This window comes from Lepidothrix coronata, unplaced genomic scaffold, assembly GCF_001604755.1.
Source record: "Lepidothrix coronata isolate B3197 unplaced genomic scaffold, Lepidothrix_coronata-1.0 Scaffold39, whole genome shotgun sequence".
Classification (NCBI taxonomy): Eukaryota; Metazoa; Chordata; class Aves; order Passeriformes; family Pipridae; genus Lepidothrix; species Lepidothrix coronata.
In genome coordinates this window covers 190,506-209,573 of record NW_016690219.1, presented here as the reverse complement: position 1 = coordinate 209,573, position 19,068 = coordinate 190,506, and the positions used below count along the sequence as shown (strand labels likewise).

The 19,068-nt window shown below is 36.7% G+C and overlaps 1 protein-coding gene across 8 annotated transcripts in view; it reads left to right on the top strand.

The window, feature by feature from the left end:
- The window catches only part of PUM2 (pumilio RNA binding family member 2), a 71,765-nt gene that overhangs the window by 21,820 nt on the left and 30,877 nt on the right, over positions 1 to 19,068 (top strand). For 6 of the 8 annotated variants that reach the window (XM_017813069.1, XM_017813066.1, XM_017813061.1 and 3 more), the window contains exons 2-10: positions 1,173 to 1,241; positions 7,469 to 7,574; positions 7,876 to 8,063; positions 8,700 to 8,872; positions 11,755 to 12,025; positions 12,332 to 12,425; positions 14,304 to 14,429; positions 15,597 to 15,736; positions 17,365 to 17,503. In XM_017813069.1, the coding sequence (XP_017668558.1) occupies positions 1,191 to 1,241; positions 7,469 to 7,574; positions 7,876 to 8,063; positions 8,700 to 8,872; positions 11,755 to 12,025; positions 12,332 to 12,425; positions 14,304 to 14,429; positions 15,597 to 15,736; positions 17,365 to 17,503 (1,288 nt within the window). In that variant the 5' untranslated portion in view covers positions 1,173 to 1,190. The remainder of the gene's footprint in view (positions 1 to 1,172; positions 1,242 to 7,468; positions 7,575 to 7,875; positions 8,064 to 8,699; positions 8,873 to 11,754; positions 12,026 to 12,331; positions 12,426 to 14,303; positions 14,430 to 15,596; positions 15,737 to 17,364; positions 17,504 to 19,068) is intronic. The other 2 variants (XM_017813062.1, XM_017813065.1) reach the window with 1 other exon arrangement.

The window sequence follows — 19,068 nt, the reverse complement described above, 5'->3', positions numbered from 1 at the left end:
TTTCAGAGTCCATCTTAACTACAATATTGTTCTTTTTAAGGGAAGATTTCTTTGAGCTGTGAAATTTCTTTGTCAAAAGCACAGAGACAATATCAGAAGTTAATGGCTTAGAATGATTGTGAGACAATAACACTATTTTAAGAGTAGAATTTTGAGAATAGAGCATTTATTGGAGAGAATTGACACTTTTTCAATGCTAAGGAGTTGTTTGTGCCTGAATATTGAAAGCACACGATTGTTTCATTCCCTGGTATTTGACTATCTACTGAAAAGTGTTCTTAATGTGTTATCATCTCTGTGGAGTAATTTCATTTTGGTTTATTGGTTGCTGTGAGCATATGGGTTTACTGGTGAAAGTAACTCCTGAGGGAAGACTGATGTTGGGAGGGAAACTTTAATTTTACTTTGAACTTGAATAGCTTTACCTGCTGCATCACACTATTGGGAGAAAAGGAAAGGGGAAGAAACAACTCTGAATTTCTTGGGTTTATATGTTTTTCGAAGCTTATCATGGCTTTGCAAATTCCTTGTGGAAACCATTTTCTCTGGAAAGAATGCACCCAGTGCTTTGTGTCTGTGTGCCTTGGAAAAGGAGATGGTTTGTTTCAGCAGCAACTCTAGTAATATATGTTTCTTATTTACAATAAAGACACACAGAGAAGGAAGACACACTGTTTCCTGGAAGAAAGCACAAGAAATGGTGATAATGGAGTCAGTTACTAGATTTTAAAAGCAATACATTGCTGGCATGTTTTCTGATCTGTCTAGTGAGCTTGTCTTTGTTTGCTGCCAGGGATACTCAGTAACACAGTGTGCAATGGCTCACCTCCTTTCCAAGGGATATTGTATGCCCAAATCTTTAATTTCACTTTTTTTGCATTTGTTGCAAATGTAATGTTGGTCACGGTTTCCATAGTGAGCAATAATCGTCTGGATATATGGAGATTAAAATGTTTTAAGTCTCTTGGAATTTTGTTCATGTTATTATGTTAGCACAGTTCATTAAACTGGTCACTAACTGTATCTGTTCATGGAATCTAAACTCATGCTGCTCATGGAGCAGCACATTTTTTGTGTGCTTTCAATTGTCAGAAAGCTTTTGGAATATTGCAAACTCTACTTTTGAAAAGATATTTGACTAATGGATTTTTCTTTTGGTTTTCCCCCTGCAGGTTCGATCTGTGGATGAGATGAATCATGAGTTTCAAGCTCTTGCCCTAGAATCTCGGGGAATGGGAGAGGTAATTATTGAGGGCTGAAAATCCAGTTGGTGGTTTGGAAATGTTGATACAATTTAAGAAGTCTGAATAATACAACATGAAGCAAAGAGCTTCTCTTAAGAACTGGTTGCTTTTTCAGGCAGCTGGAGATTTCTGTTCTAAGGTAAAGAAAAACTAAGTCCTTTGCAAGAACACTGGAATGGTTGTTGACTGGATATGCTGTGTCTGTGCCAGTCTTGGTAGATGACTGGTACTCTTGGGGAAGTGACAGGGTGATTTTTTTTTCAAGTGTGTGCAGCTGTATGAAATGAGGCATGTTTTCAGTGTCACTGTATTTAAGTTAGTGAAACAATTGCATGCTACTCCTGAAAAGCCAAGAAGACTGGGATCTGAAAAAAGGTTTGGCTCCAGAAAAAGTGAGCTGGCATACCCAGCAGAAATCTGTGGTAATTTACTATTTTTTTTACTGGTAATTACTTCTTAAGAGAAGATTTTAAGCAGGGTGAAGAGTGCTATTATGTAATTTAGCTAGAGAGAAGAAGGACTTTTTGTCTTATTGATTTGATTTGTTTGGGGTTTTTCAAGTCAGTGTACTTTGTGAGGAGGTATTTAAGATCAAGGAGGATCACTTGGCTCTTTCAAAAGCAGTTCCCTGAGCTGTTTAGAAAGTAATTGACCTATGTTACAGTTATGTGCCCTGACAGGACATGATAAAGAAATAAATGCATGTTGAACTAAGATTTCAAATACTGATCCTCTTGTCTTCTGGATATTTACCTAATTCAGTTAATAATGGAACAAGTGACAATATTTCAGCTTAACTTTCTTAAAATGATGATAGGACTGTGATCTTTATGGAAGCCATAACTGACTGATGAAAAACAAATACCATGTTCTAGTTGCTGAATGTTTCTGAGCTGACACATGACTGTTCTTATTTGATTTTTTTATTTAATGAAGCATTTAAGCAATCACTTCGCTTTTCAGCAGTTTTTGCTTCATCCAGAGTTGAAAGATAAAGATGTTAGTGAGGTATCTGTGGTAGTACCAGCAGTGTGATAGAGTGGATGGGTGAAATTCATAATGATATTTGTTCTTTTGACACCCACAAAGTACTCAAAAGATTAAAAGCAGTGAAAGTGAAGGATGGCACACATGCCTGGGAATTAAATTAAGGTATGTATGGCCGTCCATACTGCTCTTCATTTAAGTTATCTGAGATGAGGGATGTATTTATGCATGGTCATGATTCTTTTTGTTTTCATGGGTCTGTAAAGATGTTTCTAAAAACACAAAAAGACAGACCTTTGGTACAGTACTGCAGCATCAGAAATTGATACTGTACTGTGAGCCTACACTTACCAGGTTATTTTGTTGGTCATTTCAAGAGTTTCTTCCAAGTATCTTGAGGTGCTACAGGTTCACATAGCTAGGTTGACTTAGTAATTTTCATAACGTATTGCACAACAATAAAGTAGTCTGGGATAAATTCCATGGCTATTTTAACCTTCCTTTTGATTATAACCTTTTAAAATATTAAAGGAAATGTCCCTGCAAATACCCTTGTAAGAATTGGTAGTTGTTTGTTCTTCTGTGCTTCCCTCCATCTGCTTGGAAAGGTGTGAAAGAGAGGTCATGTCAAGCGAACTGCTTCTAGCTATAGGGAGGTTATCTTCCTCATTTTCTCTGTCTGCATAGATTTTTCTCTGAACTGAAATTAATTTCTTGGTCATAATTCTAATCCTTCTTCATACTCTTTTTCCCAACTGGGTGTCCATACTTGGCATTAGGAGGCTGTTAAGTCTTACTTTTCATATCATTACGAAAATCAGGACTGTCTGTGAATCGTCAAGCAAATATCTCTTCCATGTGCTAATGTAAAGGACAGAGTATGAAATCTGTTTTCATTGTACCACAACACATTTTGGAAATGTTATGTACTGGTAATCCTTCTGTTTATTATTGACGTGAGCTGCTTTCAGATGGAGCCTGGTATCAGTCAGTATCAGAAATAGGACAATGTAACATGAGCCAGACCTGCAGCTTCCTTGATCTGTTTCTGTCCCTCAATTCTTTGTTAATTTATGCTGTAAAGAACAGGCTGAAGTTTTGTTAGCTGTATTGCAGATTGTCTCCTAAACTTTTAGCTATTAGATTGGTTATACGCAGATGATGCTTCTAGCTCCAGCTCCCAAAATCTGTTTGTGACCCTTAAGGTCATGTTAATATTCTGAAGAAACAAGGACACGTGGTGCTATTTCTCTAAGCATCTGTTCGCTATTTCAGGGCCAGCGTGGTGGGCTTCAGGACCTTTAGTGTGACCCAGTGCAGGCACACATGAAACTTAGTGCCAAACACAATATAAAACTAAACCTTCTTTTGTAATGTCTGTTCTTATATTAGCTTACAGAGTCGAATCACATGCATTTCATTGTGGGAACAAAGTATTCATTTCTAGTGCCAAAACTTCATGCAGAGAAATTCAGCTAAGGTGTTCATTCAGCTCAATAGGATCAACTTCTGATCCTAAAAATGAATTTTAAAAAATAATTTGAAAATCTTAAATTCAAGAGCCAGTAATCAAGACTGTGCTGTTACTTATCAGCTTTAGCACAACTCGCTATTATTATTCATGTGAAGTAAAATGCTTTGTTGATCTGGCAGACACCTAACAGGGGTCAGTGCTGATACTGGAAAAGACACTTTTTAGTGTACTGTTGGGAGAACTTAGAAACAAATGTGACAACCTTTTCCATCATTTTTGGTTAGATTTGGATGTATCTTCATAAAGCTTATTGTTTCTTGGATTAAATACAGGAAATGTTGAGCAAAACGTTATCAAAGGGTAAAGCACAATGATTTTAACTACTTGTGTTTGCTTGTGGTGACTTCCTGATTAAGTTCTTTTCAGTAGAACTAATCAGGTGCATATTGTGTCCTGTCTGTCAAAGACAGTTGTTATGTTTTTCTGAAAACTACTTTTTTTTTATTCCACAGTTAAATAGTTGACAACTGCTAGAACTGCTTGTATGACAGTCCAATAGCTAAAATATCTATTTAAAAAGAGTATATTTATTTCCTATCCATCATCTGTCAAAAGTAAATCATAAAACTGAATCACTGCCCCTCAGGAAGCTGCAATATTGTAAACTTTGAAATATTGCATTAATTTAAATATTTGGGGGATGTCTTTATTGTGTAGAAATTTTAATGAAAAATAATTTCTGTACATCTGTTTAATCTTCAGTAATTTAAATTTAGCCTCTTGAGGTATGGATGATGCATTATGTTTTGTGTTAAAAATATTCTATATTCTTTGTGTACCAAAGAGTACATGAAGACTGCAAGCAGTTGAATTTATCTGTTTGGAATTTGAAAGTAGTTAAAAGGGGAAAAAAAAAAAAGGCAAAACACAAGCACAAAAAGAACAAAACAAACCTAAAAAAACCCTCACAACAACAAAATCCGCCCAAAACTTTTGCGCTGAGGATTATTGCTACTTTCTACTGGTGGACAGTTTTTCCTTTGATAGAAATCCTGTGATTCTGTTTTGAAATCAAACCTAGTATTTCAATATGTTCTGATCTAAATTTGCTTATTGTTTTTAACATTGAGTTGTCTAAACACCTGTCTGAGAGTAGAATTTACTAATTTCAGGGAAAGCATACTTTAGGTAATTCTCATTTTATGACACCCAATACATTACTAGATCTGCTTTATTCTGACAAGGTTGTGTTAGGCTGTGACACCTTCACTTCTGTGTTTCATCTCAGCTGGACACATACTTGAAATTGCCTTAGAAAATAAAATGTGATTCCCAAAACCAAGGTTTCATAGATGCTGTTAAATGCTTGCTTTCCATTCTACCGCTGACCTACAAAATGAAAATTAAGTGGCATTGCAAACTTGTTACAAATGCAAAGCTAAAAAGGATGTGTAGATTGCATAAGCGGATCTGGATTTTGTAATCTTTTACTTTTAGTTGAAATGCAATTGTAATATTCCATTAATCTATTTCTCTTAGCTAGAGATAGTCTTCTCTTAGTCTTCTGATAGCTAACTTCATGCCTTAAATTTGGGGTAAACTTAATATCCTGGTGTTCCCAAAGTGTGTTTGGTTGACACCTGGTGGTGATTCTACAATGCACTTGAGAGTGGGTGTCTCTGTCAGGGCAGGTCATAACAGTCCAGCACTCTTGCAAGGATGGTACTCTCCTGTGGTTTTGTTGAGCTTTGACTGTTTGTCATCCTTCAACCTGAATCCTTCTGTATTAATGAACTTCTGTAAGGAAACCATGGATCTGAGTATGTTAGCTAGTCAAAATCCTTTGTTTCCGGTAAGAACTCCGGACAGCACAGAAAAACAGCAATCCTGAAGTTACTCCAGAGGAGCTCTTGTCACCTCTATTGCAGTGTCAGTACTAATTGCTAATTGCAATCTTATCCTCCTCCTCTTAAAGCAAGTTCTTTCAATGTTACACTGAGAAATATCTAAAAAAATACTCCAGTTAGTAGTTTCATCGAGGCTCATACTCAACAGCCATCACGTTCAGAAGAGTTTTTTAGTCACTTAAGTTATAGGAGAAACAAATTTCCAGAATGTACTCATTTATTGCAAACAGCTTCATCAGATTGTTTGGTTTTTTCTAAATTTACGAAATTTAAAATTCTAAATTCAGCATTACATTATGCAGAATCTGATGGATTATGCTGCTTTCTTCAGAGCTCTTCCCAATATTTTTTGCAAGTTGTTTTCACTTTAGTTTCAGTTGGTGGACCTTGTAAAGTACGTAATATATAGTCTGAGAGTACAGTTTTTTAATTACATATTCAAGAGGAAGTATGATATGTAGAGTTTGGCAATTGTACTGTTACTGATGGGAGAAGTTAGAGGACCAAAGTAGAAAAATGCAAGTGACAACTTGACATTTGAGGTATTGTGTGATGCTTCTGTCATGTCCCACTAAGTCCTTCTGTCCTGAAGGAAGTACAAGAAGTGATACTGATCTAATGTGACACTTTTCTCCTTTAGAAGTAGGAATGAAAAAACCATACAGCTCAATGGCATCGTTTGTATGTAGAACTTCACATTTGAATGTCACTGATTTGTAACTGATTTAGACCCTGTGGTCTAAAGGAGCTGATCTGCTACTGTGTGTGTTAGTCACTTCTAGACTTTGTAACGTGATGCACTTCTGAGTGAAGAGAACTTCACAATGAACTGCTACTGTTTCTAGTTATCATCACAGTATTAGTTAACAGCCAAGCTCTTGAGCCTTTGGAAAGAAGGCACTGTTGGTTAAGGCTTCTGAGAGGATTGACTTGATTTGGGATTAATTTGATTTGCTCTTTTCACCAGCTGCTTCTATATTCTGTATTTCTCCCTTATAGCTTCAGAATCTCAGTCCTGTTGCAGTCATTTTGGCTATTCCTTTATACATCATCAGCTGTAACAGGAAGTAGCTTTCAAGTGTTATATTATTCCTCAGCAATACCTGCTGCCTTATTGAACGCTGACTTTGGTATCAGTGTGTGCTCGCAGCCCAGAAAGCCAAGCACATCCTGGGCTGCATGAGCTGCAGCATGGGCACCAGGTCGAGGGAAGGGATTCTGCTCTGCCCTAGTGAGACCCACCAGAAGTGCTGCATCCAGCTCTGGGGGCCTCAGCACAGGAAAGATGTCAGCCTGTTAGAGCAGGTCCCGAGGAGGCCACTAAGATGATCAGAGGGCTGGATCACCCATCCTGTAGAGACAGGATGAGAGAGGTGTGGTAGTTCAGTTGGAAGAAGAGAAGGCTCCCAAGAGACCTCATTGCAGCCTTAAAGGGGACTTGCAAAAAAGAGAGAAAGCAACTTTTTACAAGGGCAGATGGTGATAGAATGATGGGGAGCAGTTTTAAACTGAAAGAGGAGAGATTTTGATAAGATGTAAGAAAGAAATTCTTTACTGGGAGGGTGGTGAGGCACAGACACAGATTGTCCAGAGAAGTTGTGGCTGCCCTATCCATGGAAGTACTCAAGACCAGGTTGGATGGGGCCCTGAACAACCTGATCTGGCATGCCACCCGAGTGGCATCCCTGCCCATGGCAGGAGAGTTGGAATTAGATGATCTTTAAGGTCCCTTCCAAACAAAACCATTCTATGATTTTATGATGTCAAATTAATTACTTGCATATGCTCTTAGAAGTATTGCTATTTCTGCCCATTTATAAGCATATTTAGATAAAAATGTTTTCTCTTTTTAACAGCTTTTACCTGCCAAAAAGTTTTGGGAACCTGATGATTCAGCAAAAGATGGACAAAAAGGGATATTCCTTGGTGACGAGTGGAGAGAGACTGCATGGGGAACTCCTCGTAAGTGATTGTTGTATATGTATTGAAAAATCAGTCAGGATTACTGAATGTTCTTCAAAGAAAATTAATATCAAAACCTGTAATTGTGTATTAGATTTTATTTTCTTTTAATTTTAATTCTAAAAATGTATACTGCAATGGTGATTGTGTGTCAATCACACTTTGAAACTGTGATTTGGAATTTTTTATTTAATTTAATTTTGATCTTGTTTAATATTGCTGCTGTAATGAAATGCAAAAACATTACAAATGGTATTTAAAAAAAATACAATAGTTTTATTTATTTGTTTGTTTTTAACAGACCATTCTATGTCCCAACCTATTATGGTACAGAGAAAGCCTGGACAGGGTTTTCATGGAAACAGTGAAGTAAATGCTGTATTGTCTCCACGATCAGAAAGTGGTGGCCTTGGAGTGAGCATGGTAGAATATGTATTAAGTTCCTCTCCAGCTGATAAATTGGATTCCCGGTTTAGGAAAGGAGCTTTTGTAAGTAATGCAGTGTGTTAAGCTTGCTTAGTTACCTGCTACAGTCTTTCTGTTACATGGTTATATTTTCTACTCTCTTTGTCCGTTTTCTTTTTTAACTCTCTTCTCTTTAGAAGCAAGTGTGTAGTAGCTATTTGTCTGTCTTCCTTGGTTGGAGGGGGCAGAAGAGGGAAGTGGTTTGGGAATCTTGACTAAATAGCTGTCTTAAAGTGCTTTCCTAAAAACATTATTTAAAGGAAAAAGATTGCAAATAGCTTAATTTAAAAATGTGTGATGGGCTTTATTCTAGATCTTCCTATTCTTTGTTTTCATGCGGGTTTGTTTTGTAACTGGATGTTTTAATTGTATAAAATAAACTTTTATCTAATTCAAAGTGTTACTGCTTTAACAGCACCGCTATAGTTAAGGTTGAGTTAGCTCTTCCATTATAAATCTTGGCATTCCTTTTCACATTTTGGCAGTTATTAATTGCATGTGGTTGAAACTTGACTACCAAGTTACCCACCAAATGCAATTTCATTGACAACAAACTGTTTGTATTGTTTACGTGCACTGTAGTGTAGAATTAGGTCACCTTGTGGTGCTCCTATTGTGTTCTGTTCAATATTCAGAATCAAACAGATTCTTTTTCCTCAGGGCACTAGAGATGCTGAAACAGATGGACCTGAGAAAGGAGATCAGAAAGGCAAGGCTTCTCCATTTGAGGAGGACAAAAACAGAGATCTTAAACAAGGAGATGATGAGGATGTTACTAAAATAAATGGCAGAGGTTTGCCAAATGGAATGGATGCCGATTGCAAAGATTTTAAGTAAGCTTTTAACTGTTTCTCAAGAAGACGAGCATGTCTCTTAAGGGCATTATTACAGTTCTGGTTTGTGTGTCAGCTTTAAACATTACCCAGCCGCAGACTGATTCTTTCCACCTCAAGTCCTCCCTTTCCCACTGTGCCACATGTTTCTTAGGATGTCATTAATGTGTGTGTCACTTCTCATGAGACAAATTCATCTTAACATAGTTATTATTAAAAGTAAACGTGTACCTTTTAAATGTGGTGAATTAAGGAGAGATGAAAACTTTTAACCCTTTTAATATCAAATAAATCCCTTTCTCTCTCTGCTTCTTTTTAATACTCTAACTTTTGCATCTTAGTGTTGTTGTAGAGAGTAAGTCCTATTTAATTTTAACTTTCCTTCTGGTTTTCTTAGTGGATGCCACAGCCTAACACAACTAATTATTTCCCCACGAAAGTCTTTCTAGAAACCGTATCTTTGACTTTGGTGGAACAATGTATTTCCCTATTCACATAGTTAGATGTCACCTATTCACAGTATAGAATGGTGTTGTGGTTTGGTTGTTTGCATAGGGAACAAAAGTTTGGACCAAGCTCAAGCTTTGGAACAGTGAACTCCCATATGACAGTACAGCCAGTCTGGGTTTTTTTCATAATAAACTGCGTTTTAAATTTGGTATTTTTTTAAGGACTAACCTTTCTTTTTTGAGCTACTGTGATGCATTTGTAACTGTCATACAGAAGAATTAACAAGATAGAGAACTAGAGTGCTGCTCATAAATTTATCTTAATGTGGTGAACATGACCGAACAGTTGTGCTTTCATTAGTTCATTACTGAACAAGTATATTAAAATGCATGTTTGAATCCCATATGTAAGTTTTTCCTACCCTTTAAAAAATGTATTTACCTGAAGCTAAGGAGTGATTCTTGAAGTCTGTTTTTCAAGACATATTATTGAAAATAATATAATACCAAGCATATTAGAGAACTCACATTAGCTCCTTTCGGATGCATGCTGCAATATGCACAGTAAACAAAGTTACCTTCAATATTATATGTAGAAAATGCAGAATAAATATTGTCCTGCTTTTCTTTACCAGTATCTATTACAATTTTGAAATAGTTGTTTGCAAAATACCTTCTGTATTATTTAAAGAGAGAAATTATTAAAAAATACACAAGTGCAAAAAAGCATCCAAAGCCAGTAAACCTCTCAAAAAAAAAAAAAAAGCCCATCTAATTGAAGTGGGCCATATAAAGTGGTACTAGCTCTCCAAACAGAGGTTTATAATTGAAGTATTGACACAACTTTAACTATAGCAACAGAACAGCACCAATATAAGGAGCAACCTATATTAGGTAAACATAAGTATTAACAAAGAAACTTTGTCCTGTCCTCCTCCTTGTATTTTTATTGTACTTGCAGCGTTTTTAAACTAAAGTATGTACTGAAATAACTGCCTTTTTTCCTTTTGTTCTTCACTTTGTTGATGCTGTATTTCGTTTGGGAAGAATAGGGAATATTAAATGGCTTCATACTCAAGTTTTGTACATGGAGCAAGACTTGGTTGCTAGATAGGATCCTTAGATGGTAGCCAGTATGGTACAGGCAATTGTCGTGAGGTTGGTTGTTACGTTAAAAAAACTCTAATGTACCTTCTTTTACTTTGAAGTATTTTTTCTAAAGTAATTCTAAAGTGTTGCAATAAACTCACTAAAAGGCTGATTTCTAGCTGTACAGGCTTCAGTGTTGGTATCAGCAAATACATAAGTGCCGGTAGTTTTCTTTGCATTAGTCTTGTGCTTCAGTGAGGAACAGATACTTCAACCCTTCTGTATTGGAGCCCAGTGGTCACAAATAAAGCAAACTTAACTACAACTTGTACATTTCCTGAGAAACAATATATAATAATCAAGTTCTGCCAACACAGTAATGTTGTTAAGGGATCATAGATTCTCTCACACAACTCTTTCCTAGTAGTTAACTTAGATTTTTGCCAGTAGAAATCAATAGTCTAAACAATGTGGCCTGAGACAGAAGGTGAGGTACCACTCCAAATTAAGGTACCCTAAATCTAACCAAATACAGAGTTGGGAATCTCTTTAGGATGTGAATCTGTTGACATCTCACTCCACGTGTTTGCCTATAGGCATTTTTAGGTGCACAGAAACTCTCCTGTAGTCACTGGATATGTGGGTAATATAGCCAGTGCAGATAAGAAAGCAATTCAGCTTTTATATGTTGTATATAATATTCAGGGTTATATTAAGAACACTTTTTTCCCACCAGTCATCACTGTAGTTTAGTCTATTAAATGAGTGGTGTAGGAAATGAAATGTTTTAGTCAAATGCTAAATGAGGCAGCTATTAGTTCATTTTACTTAAGTTAAAAATAATATCTGCTTTTCAGATGTGAAAAATATTTGCTGTATTGTATGTTTGTCTTTTCCAGTTGAAATTTTACTGTGTTTTTCTCTCCTTTGGCATGAGATACACTTAGCCATTTCCTTTTATTTTTGTTTTAATGTCAATACATTTTCTAATAATTCCTGTCACTCCCAAAATAAAATAAAGAGCCATCCCAAAATTTTGCAGATAACAATTTATTCCATTTGACTCAAAACGGCCTTGAAATTTAGTTTGTTTTTCTCATAGTGATTTGGAGATTGTATAGTTTTAAACTTTTTAAAAATACATAAAATTATGTTTTGAAACGAAATGTGCCCATTATCTTGAGCCATCAATGCATGCTGGTTGAAATAGGTAAAAACAGTCTGTCAATTCCCTTTGTAAGGTCTCTTGAATTCAGAGGTGCTTTTAAAATAGAAATGCTGTACTCTGTCCATGGACAACATTATTTCAGACTGAAGAGTCTATCTCAAATTTCTTCTAAACAGTCGTACCCCTGGAAGTCGACAAGCCTCCCCAACAGAAGTAGCTGAACGCTTGGGCCCCAATCCCAGCACCACAGAAGGATTAGGTCCACTTCCCAATCCTGCAGCCCACAAGCCTCTGGTAGAAGAATTTTCAAATCCAGAAAATCAGAATCTAGATGCCATGGAACAAGTTGGTCTTGATTCTCTACAGTTTGACTATCCTGGCAATCAGGTACAAATGGACTCTTCAGGAGCTACTGTAGGACTTTTTGACTACAATTCACAGCAGCAGGTTAGTAATGGACTTGAAAATTGATCCTTTGAGTTGTTCATTATCCTCTTTTGATAATCAGTCTTTTAAACATATAATGCATTTAATTTTCTTTTGTCTGTGAGTCAGTCAAAGGCAAATAACTGTATAATTAATCTAGAAGAATATTGGTGCATAGTTTTCTGGTTTAATGCATAATTTTCTAGTTAGTTAAGTCTAACTTATTAGTATAGAAGCCTGGTTTGAAATTTTTTTTTAAGTAAATCCCAGTATATTATAACTCTGATTTCTGAAAACTGAAATGCATCTTTTTTTCTTTTCCAATAGCTTTTCCAGAGGACTAATGCTCTGACTGTTCAACAGTTGACAGCAGCCCAGCAGCAGCAATACGCCCTGGCTGCAGCTCAGCAGCCACACATAGGTGAGGTGTCCCTGGCAAAAGTGGGTGTGTTACTTTGACAGAATCCTCTTGGTGTTACCCACAGTATTCTAGGTACTGATCTAGGTACTATTCATCTAGGTACTGATCACTTGGCCCATTTTAGCAGTTCTCATGAAAACTGCTCAGAATGGCTGCATAAAACTGTTCTGTCCTTAGAGGAAGTTTTCTGTTGTTGTAAATTTTCCCCTACTTTGAACAGTTGTATACAAAGAAATAAAATTTATATTTGCTCATGCAGCACAGTAGTTGAATTTTGATGCAGGTAAAAGTAAAAAAACATTATTGCTACAAGCAGTGATGGAAACACCATCATTCTCTACTAAAAACCAAAAATAAGCAATTCTAAGATTATATTGCATTTTAGTATTTTTAATAATCCAGTTAAAAACCATTGTATAGTCGAACTTGAAAATCATAATGTTGTGTTGATCAAGTCATTATTCCATGGCACCTTTTAAACAGACAGCTATTTCTTCTTGCAGGCACCTTTGTGATGGAGTTATTCTTTAGCAGGCATTTCTTTTCTGTCCCTCTAATTCAGTGAGTTAGTTAAATGCATAAAGTTCTTAGTGTGCTGCAACTGAACAAGAAGGCTTTATTTAATTGACAACAGTTTTATTTTCTGCTGCAGGGAAGCTGTCAGTGTTTAGAGTGAGGAACGTTGGAACATACATGGAAGCAATTCCTTGTTTGAGGAAGGGAGGTTCTCGGATTCTGACACTGTAGGGGCAGCCTTAAAGATTCCTGCCCTTCCTACTCTCCACCATTGGGCTTTTGAGGTGTATGCACAAATCTCTTTCCTCTCTGAGGGAAGAGGAGTTCTCAGGATCAGAAGGACAGGCAGAAGTAGGAAGCAGTATCTGCAAGGGGATGTGTCCATGTTCTCCTATGATAGGGTGGCAGTTAAGTTTTCCCACTGGCTTGTTTAGGAGCATGGTGAAGTCTGTCCAGACGGGGATCAGCAGGCTGTAGCTGGGGTTGAAAAGTGTTATGTAGCTGAGTGATGCCATCTGAGAGCTGGAGACATGGCAGATTGAGATGGGAGTCTACAAGTCCTGTCTTTGACTGCAAAACTCTGGAGAAGCTCCTACTTTGTATGAAGTGCTGACTAAGCAGTCATATAAATCTTGCCCCTTTGAAATGTAGCCTCTTCTGATATACATATTAATAGAAATCTATCAAGAAATATTTGGAAGGAGGAACATAATTTGATGTGCAGTCCTTGCTGCAGCAGTTTCTGACTCAGTGTTGGATAACGTATGTGAACCTGACTGACGGGACACTCTGGGTAGCAGTGCTTTGTTTGACTGAGTTTTTTCTGTTGTTTCCTTCCATTACAATGCCTATATGAAATTAAGATTCTTGGAAGTAAGATTATCATCTCATAACTGGCTGTTTAAAAGCCAGGTATCTGATTTAAACTATCTGGTTAGAATTTTTTCCTAATTGTCAGTGAGGAGAGATTAGTATCTCTTGCAAGTGGTTCATTTTATCTGACTGATTCATTTAAGACACTAGATGATTTGTCTGATTCAGATTCGTTGCAAGACTAGTGTAACTTTTAGATAGTTAAAGTTGGGCAAGATAAATTCCACTTCTATATGAGTGAGTAGATACATATGAGATAAATCTCCTTGGAGTCTGTAGATCCAACAAACAAAGCTGTTCAGCCTTGGGATTAATAAGAAAGGACTAGTGAGAAGACATAGAAGTGTTGATTTTGTAATGTTGTACCTCCTTGTAAAAGCTAAAATACAAGCTGTTCTGATTTTAGCAGATAGGCTTTGTTATTTGGTTTGAATATGACGAAGCTTGCCAAGTGTGTTAGCTGTAATGAAACTCTGTTTATTACTGTAGCAGGCGTATTCTCCGCAGGCTTGGCCCCAGCTGCTTTTGTGCCAAACCCATACATTATCAGCGCTGCTCCTCCAGGTACTGACCCGTACACTGCAGCTGGATTGGCTGCAGCAGCTACCCTAGCAGGTAACTGAACACTTTCTAGTGTCTACTTTCATAATTTTCACAGAATGAAAAGAGAAAAAACTGAAATCCATCCTGTTTATTCTCTGCAAATGTATTTCTAGGAAGGAGAGACTTGTAGGAAATTAATATAGCCGTTTTGAAAATTTTTACTAAGAGGTAAAATGTTTCCATTATATATGGATTCTGAGTTTCTCTTTCCACTGGACTTTTATATGCAACAATTAGGGGTTTTTTCTGTTCTGAAAATGTTTACCCTTAATGAGGTTTCATCTGACGTTATAATATGTATTATTTTCAAAAGATGAGACAGCCTTTCCTGGTATGTTTTCACTTGGTGAAATAATTTTCTAATTTCAGTTTTTCTTATTCCTGGTGGGCATGAGAATAAAGATGGCGTCCAGCATGGTAAAAGGCCCAAACAACAGATAAACTCCAAGTCCAGGAAAATCTCTTAGAAAGTGAATAGGTGTCGCTGTGAAACAACACGACTGAATATTCAAGTCCCAGCTAGTGCTCAGACTCGAGCATAACATTTTTTAAAAAAAGCCCTGTATTTCCAGTTGGTGGTTTCACAGGAAAGGCAGTAGATAAAACTAAAATACATGTGTACATAATGCATTATCTGTACAATGTTGTGAATATAGAGAGATTATTCTTCCATGGGTTCTTTATCAATACACTGGAAGAGTTAAGTGTGCCCACTCTGAAGAGCATCATGTAGTATGCAGGGAAGGCAAAGGCAATAGTTATGTTTTTAAGCAAAGGCATAAAGAAAGGACAAATCACAGATGATCAAATTCTCAGCATATCACTATCAGGAGGATGAATTTTGTTCATTCTGTGATGGTCTGAAATGATCTTTTTTTCCAACCATGAAAACTTGATTTTGAATGTTCTTTGATATACAAACTCTGAATGCTTTAAAGTTTTTTCTTCGTCATCTGAGTCTCACAAGGCTGTTTATTCTTTCATAGAGAAGATACGGTTTGGTGTGAATTTTTTAAATTAACTTGTTTGTATTCATGCGTCCTTTCAGTTAATATGGGAATTCATTCTTCCCCATACTGATTTCTCTTTCGACATTTAGAAGGTGGATCAATGAGGGATGCTACAAACAGCATTTTAACTGGCTGCAGTAGATGGAATAATCATGCTTTCTGGTTTTAGGTCCTGCTGTGGTTCCGCCTCAGTATTATGGTGTTCCATGGGGGGTGTATCCAGCCAATTTATTCCAGCAGCAAGCTGCAGCAGCAAACACCACAGCAAATCAGCAAGCGGCTTCCCAGGCACAACAGGGACAGCAACCGGTACGTTCTTTGTGGAGAGCAGATGTGCAGTTTTCTTACGTTACTGATTGTCATTGTCTTACAGCATCCTAAATGTTTAGGTTATTTTACAGTCCCAGTTTTTAAAACAGTAAGCATTAAAAATAGTTCCTTTAATTCAGGTAGCGGTGCAGTTATGTGTATGTCTGTACACAGGAAGGTAATGCTTCCTGTGTAGTAAAGTATTGGAAAGTTAAAAACTGATCTAGAAAACTAACATAAGGGGATGAAAAGATGCGTTCTGTTAATTTTAGGAGGATATTGTTTCTTCTGAGCTTGGGAAAAAATTGATCTGTGGGGGGTTTTTTTTATAAATTAGCTGGAAACTTGAGTGCTACACGTTTTTTTCTGTCTCTTTGAAAAGTAGGGAATTAGTTGTTATCAGGAGTTTTGATGTTCCATGGGGAGGAAGGATTGCCCATATTTTTCTATGAGAGAATAATTGTATTGCAACATCACAATGTACCGTGTTATTTTTGCCTTGGTAAATCAAGAGTGAGCAATTGTTATAAGCACTTGTTGAAATTTCCATTTCTTTAAGTAATTTTAAGAAAATGCTAATTTTCTATTGTTACTCTGGGTGCATTTTTAAACTATTATATGATCTTTCAGTGTAAACAAATGGCCTTTTTTCACAAAGGAAAACCACAAATTTTCTAATCTTATGCTTGAATGAATGTAAATATTTTAATTTGTTTACCAGCAGTATGGTTAATTTCAATGCCATTCCTAGAAATTTAATATAAGCAGTGGTTCTGAGATACCATGGAATTACAGAGTGATTTCATTACTGTTTTTATATTCAGGTGGATCTTTCTTCCTACTGTTCATTTTTGTCAGTGACCTGCATTGATAACTAAATGTATATCATCTCTCCAATGTCTTTTTTTCTCTCTAAAATTAATATCAAATTTATTCAAATCACATATAAGATACTTTGTGGGGATATATTGTGAATTGTATTTCTCCCTTATTTTGGACCTGAAAAAGATGATTTTAACCAAGAGGAACAGAGTGGTTGCAAGAATTTAGATTGCTTTTCAATCAGATTCCTGGAGATACGCTGTCAGAACATAATAAAATATGCCTGTGCTACATGGTGATGGAGTGTTATGTGAATTTTTAAAACTTAGTGGGTGCATTATTTACAGGACTGTTGGCAGTGGAGTGTTAATTATTTAGACAAGTTACTACAAGCGCTGAAATATTCAGATTTACATCATTCAATTGCCTGGAAATAATGTAAACAAATGTGTTTATCAAGAAGGATCAGGTGTTCAGTTAATAAATAATGTAAGTCATAAATGTATCACTCTTACAGATTTTCTTCCTTACTTTGTACTCATTACCATTGATGGAACATACATGAGTCCTGCTGTCCAGAGCAGGGAAGATGTTTTATGGTCATATTTGTCAGCAAAATATTACATACTTTTTATTCTTTATATGTATATATCCTTGAAAACAAGATGGAGTATTGACAAAATTAAATTCAGAGCTAAGAGGTATCAAATACACAAAGCAACTGTTCTAGACCTTTTTTAACATATAATGGACTTGCTTCCTTACCTTTTAAGGACGTTCCTTACCTTTTAATTGGCCTTTTCCAGGTTCTGCGTGCTGGAGCAACTCAGCGCCCACTTACCCCCAACCAGGGTCAGCAAGGGCAGCAGGCAGAGTCACTTGCAGCAGCTGCAGCAGCAAATCCAGCTTTGGCTTTTGGTCAAGGTCTTGCTACAGGCATGCCAGGTATGTATGTTATCAGTGGATTAAGAGACTCGCTGAAAGTTACAATATTGGAGTTATTAGGTAACAGATCAACACGGTCCTGTTATGTTTATAAGCTGCTTAGAATTGAGTTTTGTAGCTTTATGTTGTTCAGTTGGTTTAAAATGCTGGCACACTATTCTTGGAACACAAGAAACTCCTCTAGCATTTTTTATTTGGAGCATTTTCTCTGTATTTGCTGTTAAAAATGTATGAACAAGGAGTATCATAGATTTTTGCAAGATAATGTCATATATAATGAACAATAGCATGCTGTCTTCAAAGGTTGTGTGTTCTCTGGTTCCTCTGCAACAGGATGTATTAATTTTTTTTCTATTATAGCTTCTTATTTGTGACACAACAGTAATAATATCTAAAATTCAGAATCCAAAATTAGGAATTTTAAAACAAAAGTACTGCTTAATCATCTTTGAAGATCACAACATGCTTGAAGTGGAAGCCCTCCCACGCTTGGAGCTTCCTTTTAGTGTGCATGGCTTCTGACTCATCAAGGAGGGGTTCATGTGTCAGGGAATAGTTAGCTTGAAGTTCAGCATCACTTCTAAGTGTTTGGAACAGTTACCCGAGCAAGAACAATTTCAGTATACCTGGCCCTTCTCTTCAATATGAAAGTTAAGATTTTTACGTGGTTAAGTTACATAACATGGATGGTAGCTGCATTCCTTTCACCTCTACAAGTTCTCTCCTCGATCAGCACCACTGTGAAATGCCACATGGCCTAGAGAAGGGAGAGTTGTTTGCTGCATGCTCTGGGGCTGCACTGTGCACTTTGTCTCAAATTTTAGACCTCTATCTGCAGAACTGACTGGCTGTTGTGTTCTTCTTGCCTGTTTTATTTTGTAACTGCCATTTCTATTTCTTCTCATGCAGCAGCATCTTCAGCTTTTAGCATCTTTCTCCTAAAATGAGGAACCAACAAAGTACTGTCCCAGCACCTGCCAAATGGTGTCTCTGCACCTCACCAAGGTGTGCTAACAGTGAGGCATATCAGAGATGTTATAAGCATCTTTGCATGAGCCTCAAAGGCTTAGCTATACCTTCTTTATTTTTTTGAGAGGGAGTGTTGTGTGGTTTTTTATAGTTACTTGTAAGTTCTTACTTTGGGCTTGGAGCATCTGTCTTAATTCAAGAGTAGCTCTTAAAACCCATAAAAAGATCCCCCCTCTAAACAGATGATTCAGAGTTATTACTTTGTGGTCAAATACATAAACTCTGTAGTGCAAGAGCCTGTCCTGTTAGGAAGGTACTTGTAGACTTTTTTTGCTCCTCTGCAAGCCCCAAGAGGTTTTCTGTGAAGGCAGGAACCTTTTTATCTAGTTTCCATTGTAGGTTGCTGCTTTATCCCATCTGTTGCTACATGCCTGGATGGCCAGAGAAGAATTCTTGTGGATATATTTCAGACTGTTCTATAATAAGAACTGTGTGCAACTGAGTTCAGCCCTACTCACCACACTCTTACAGAGAATAGAGCTCAAAGTGTAAACAAAGACATTTATTTTATCAATCATCGTAAAATAGGTTTGTAT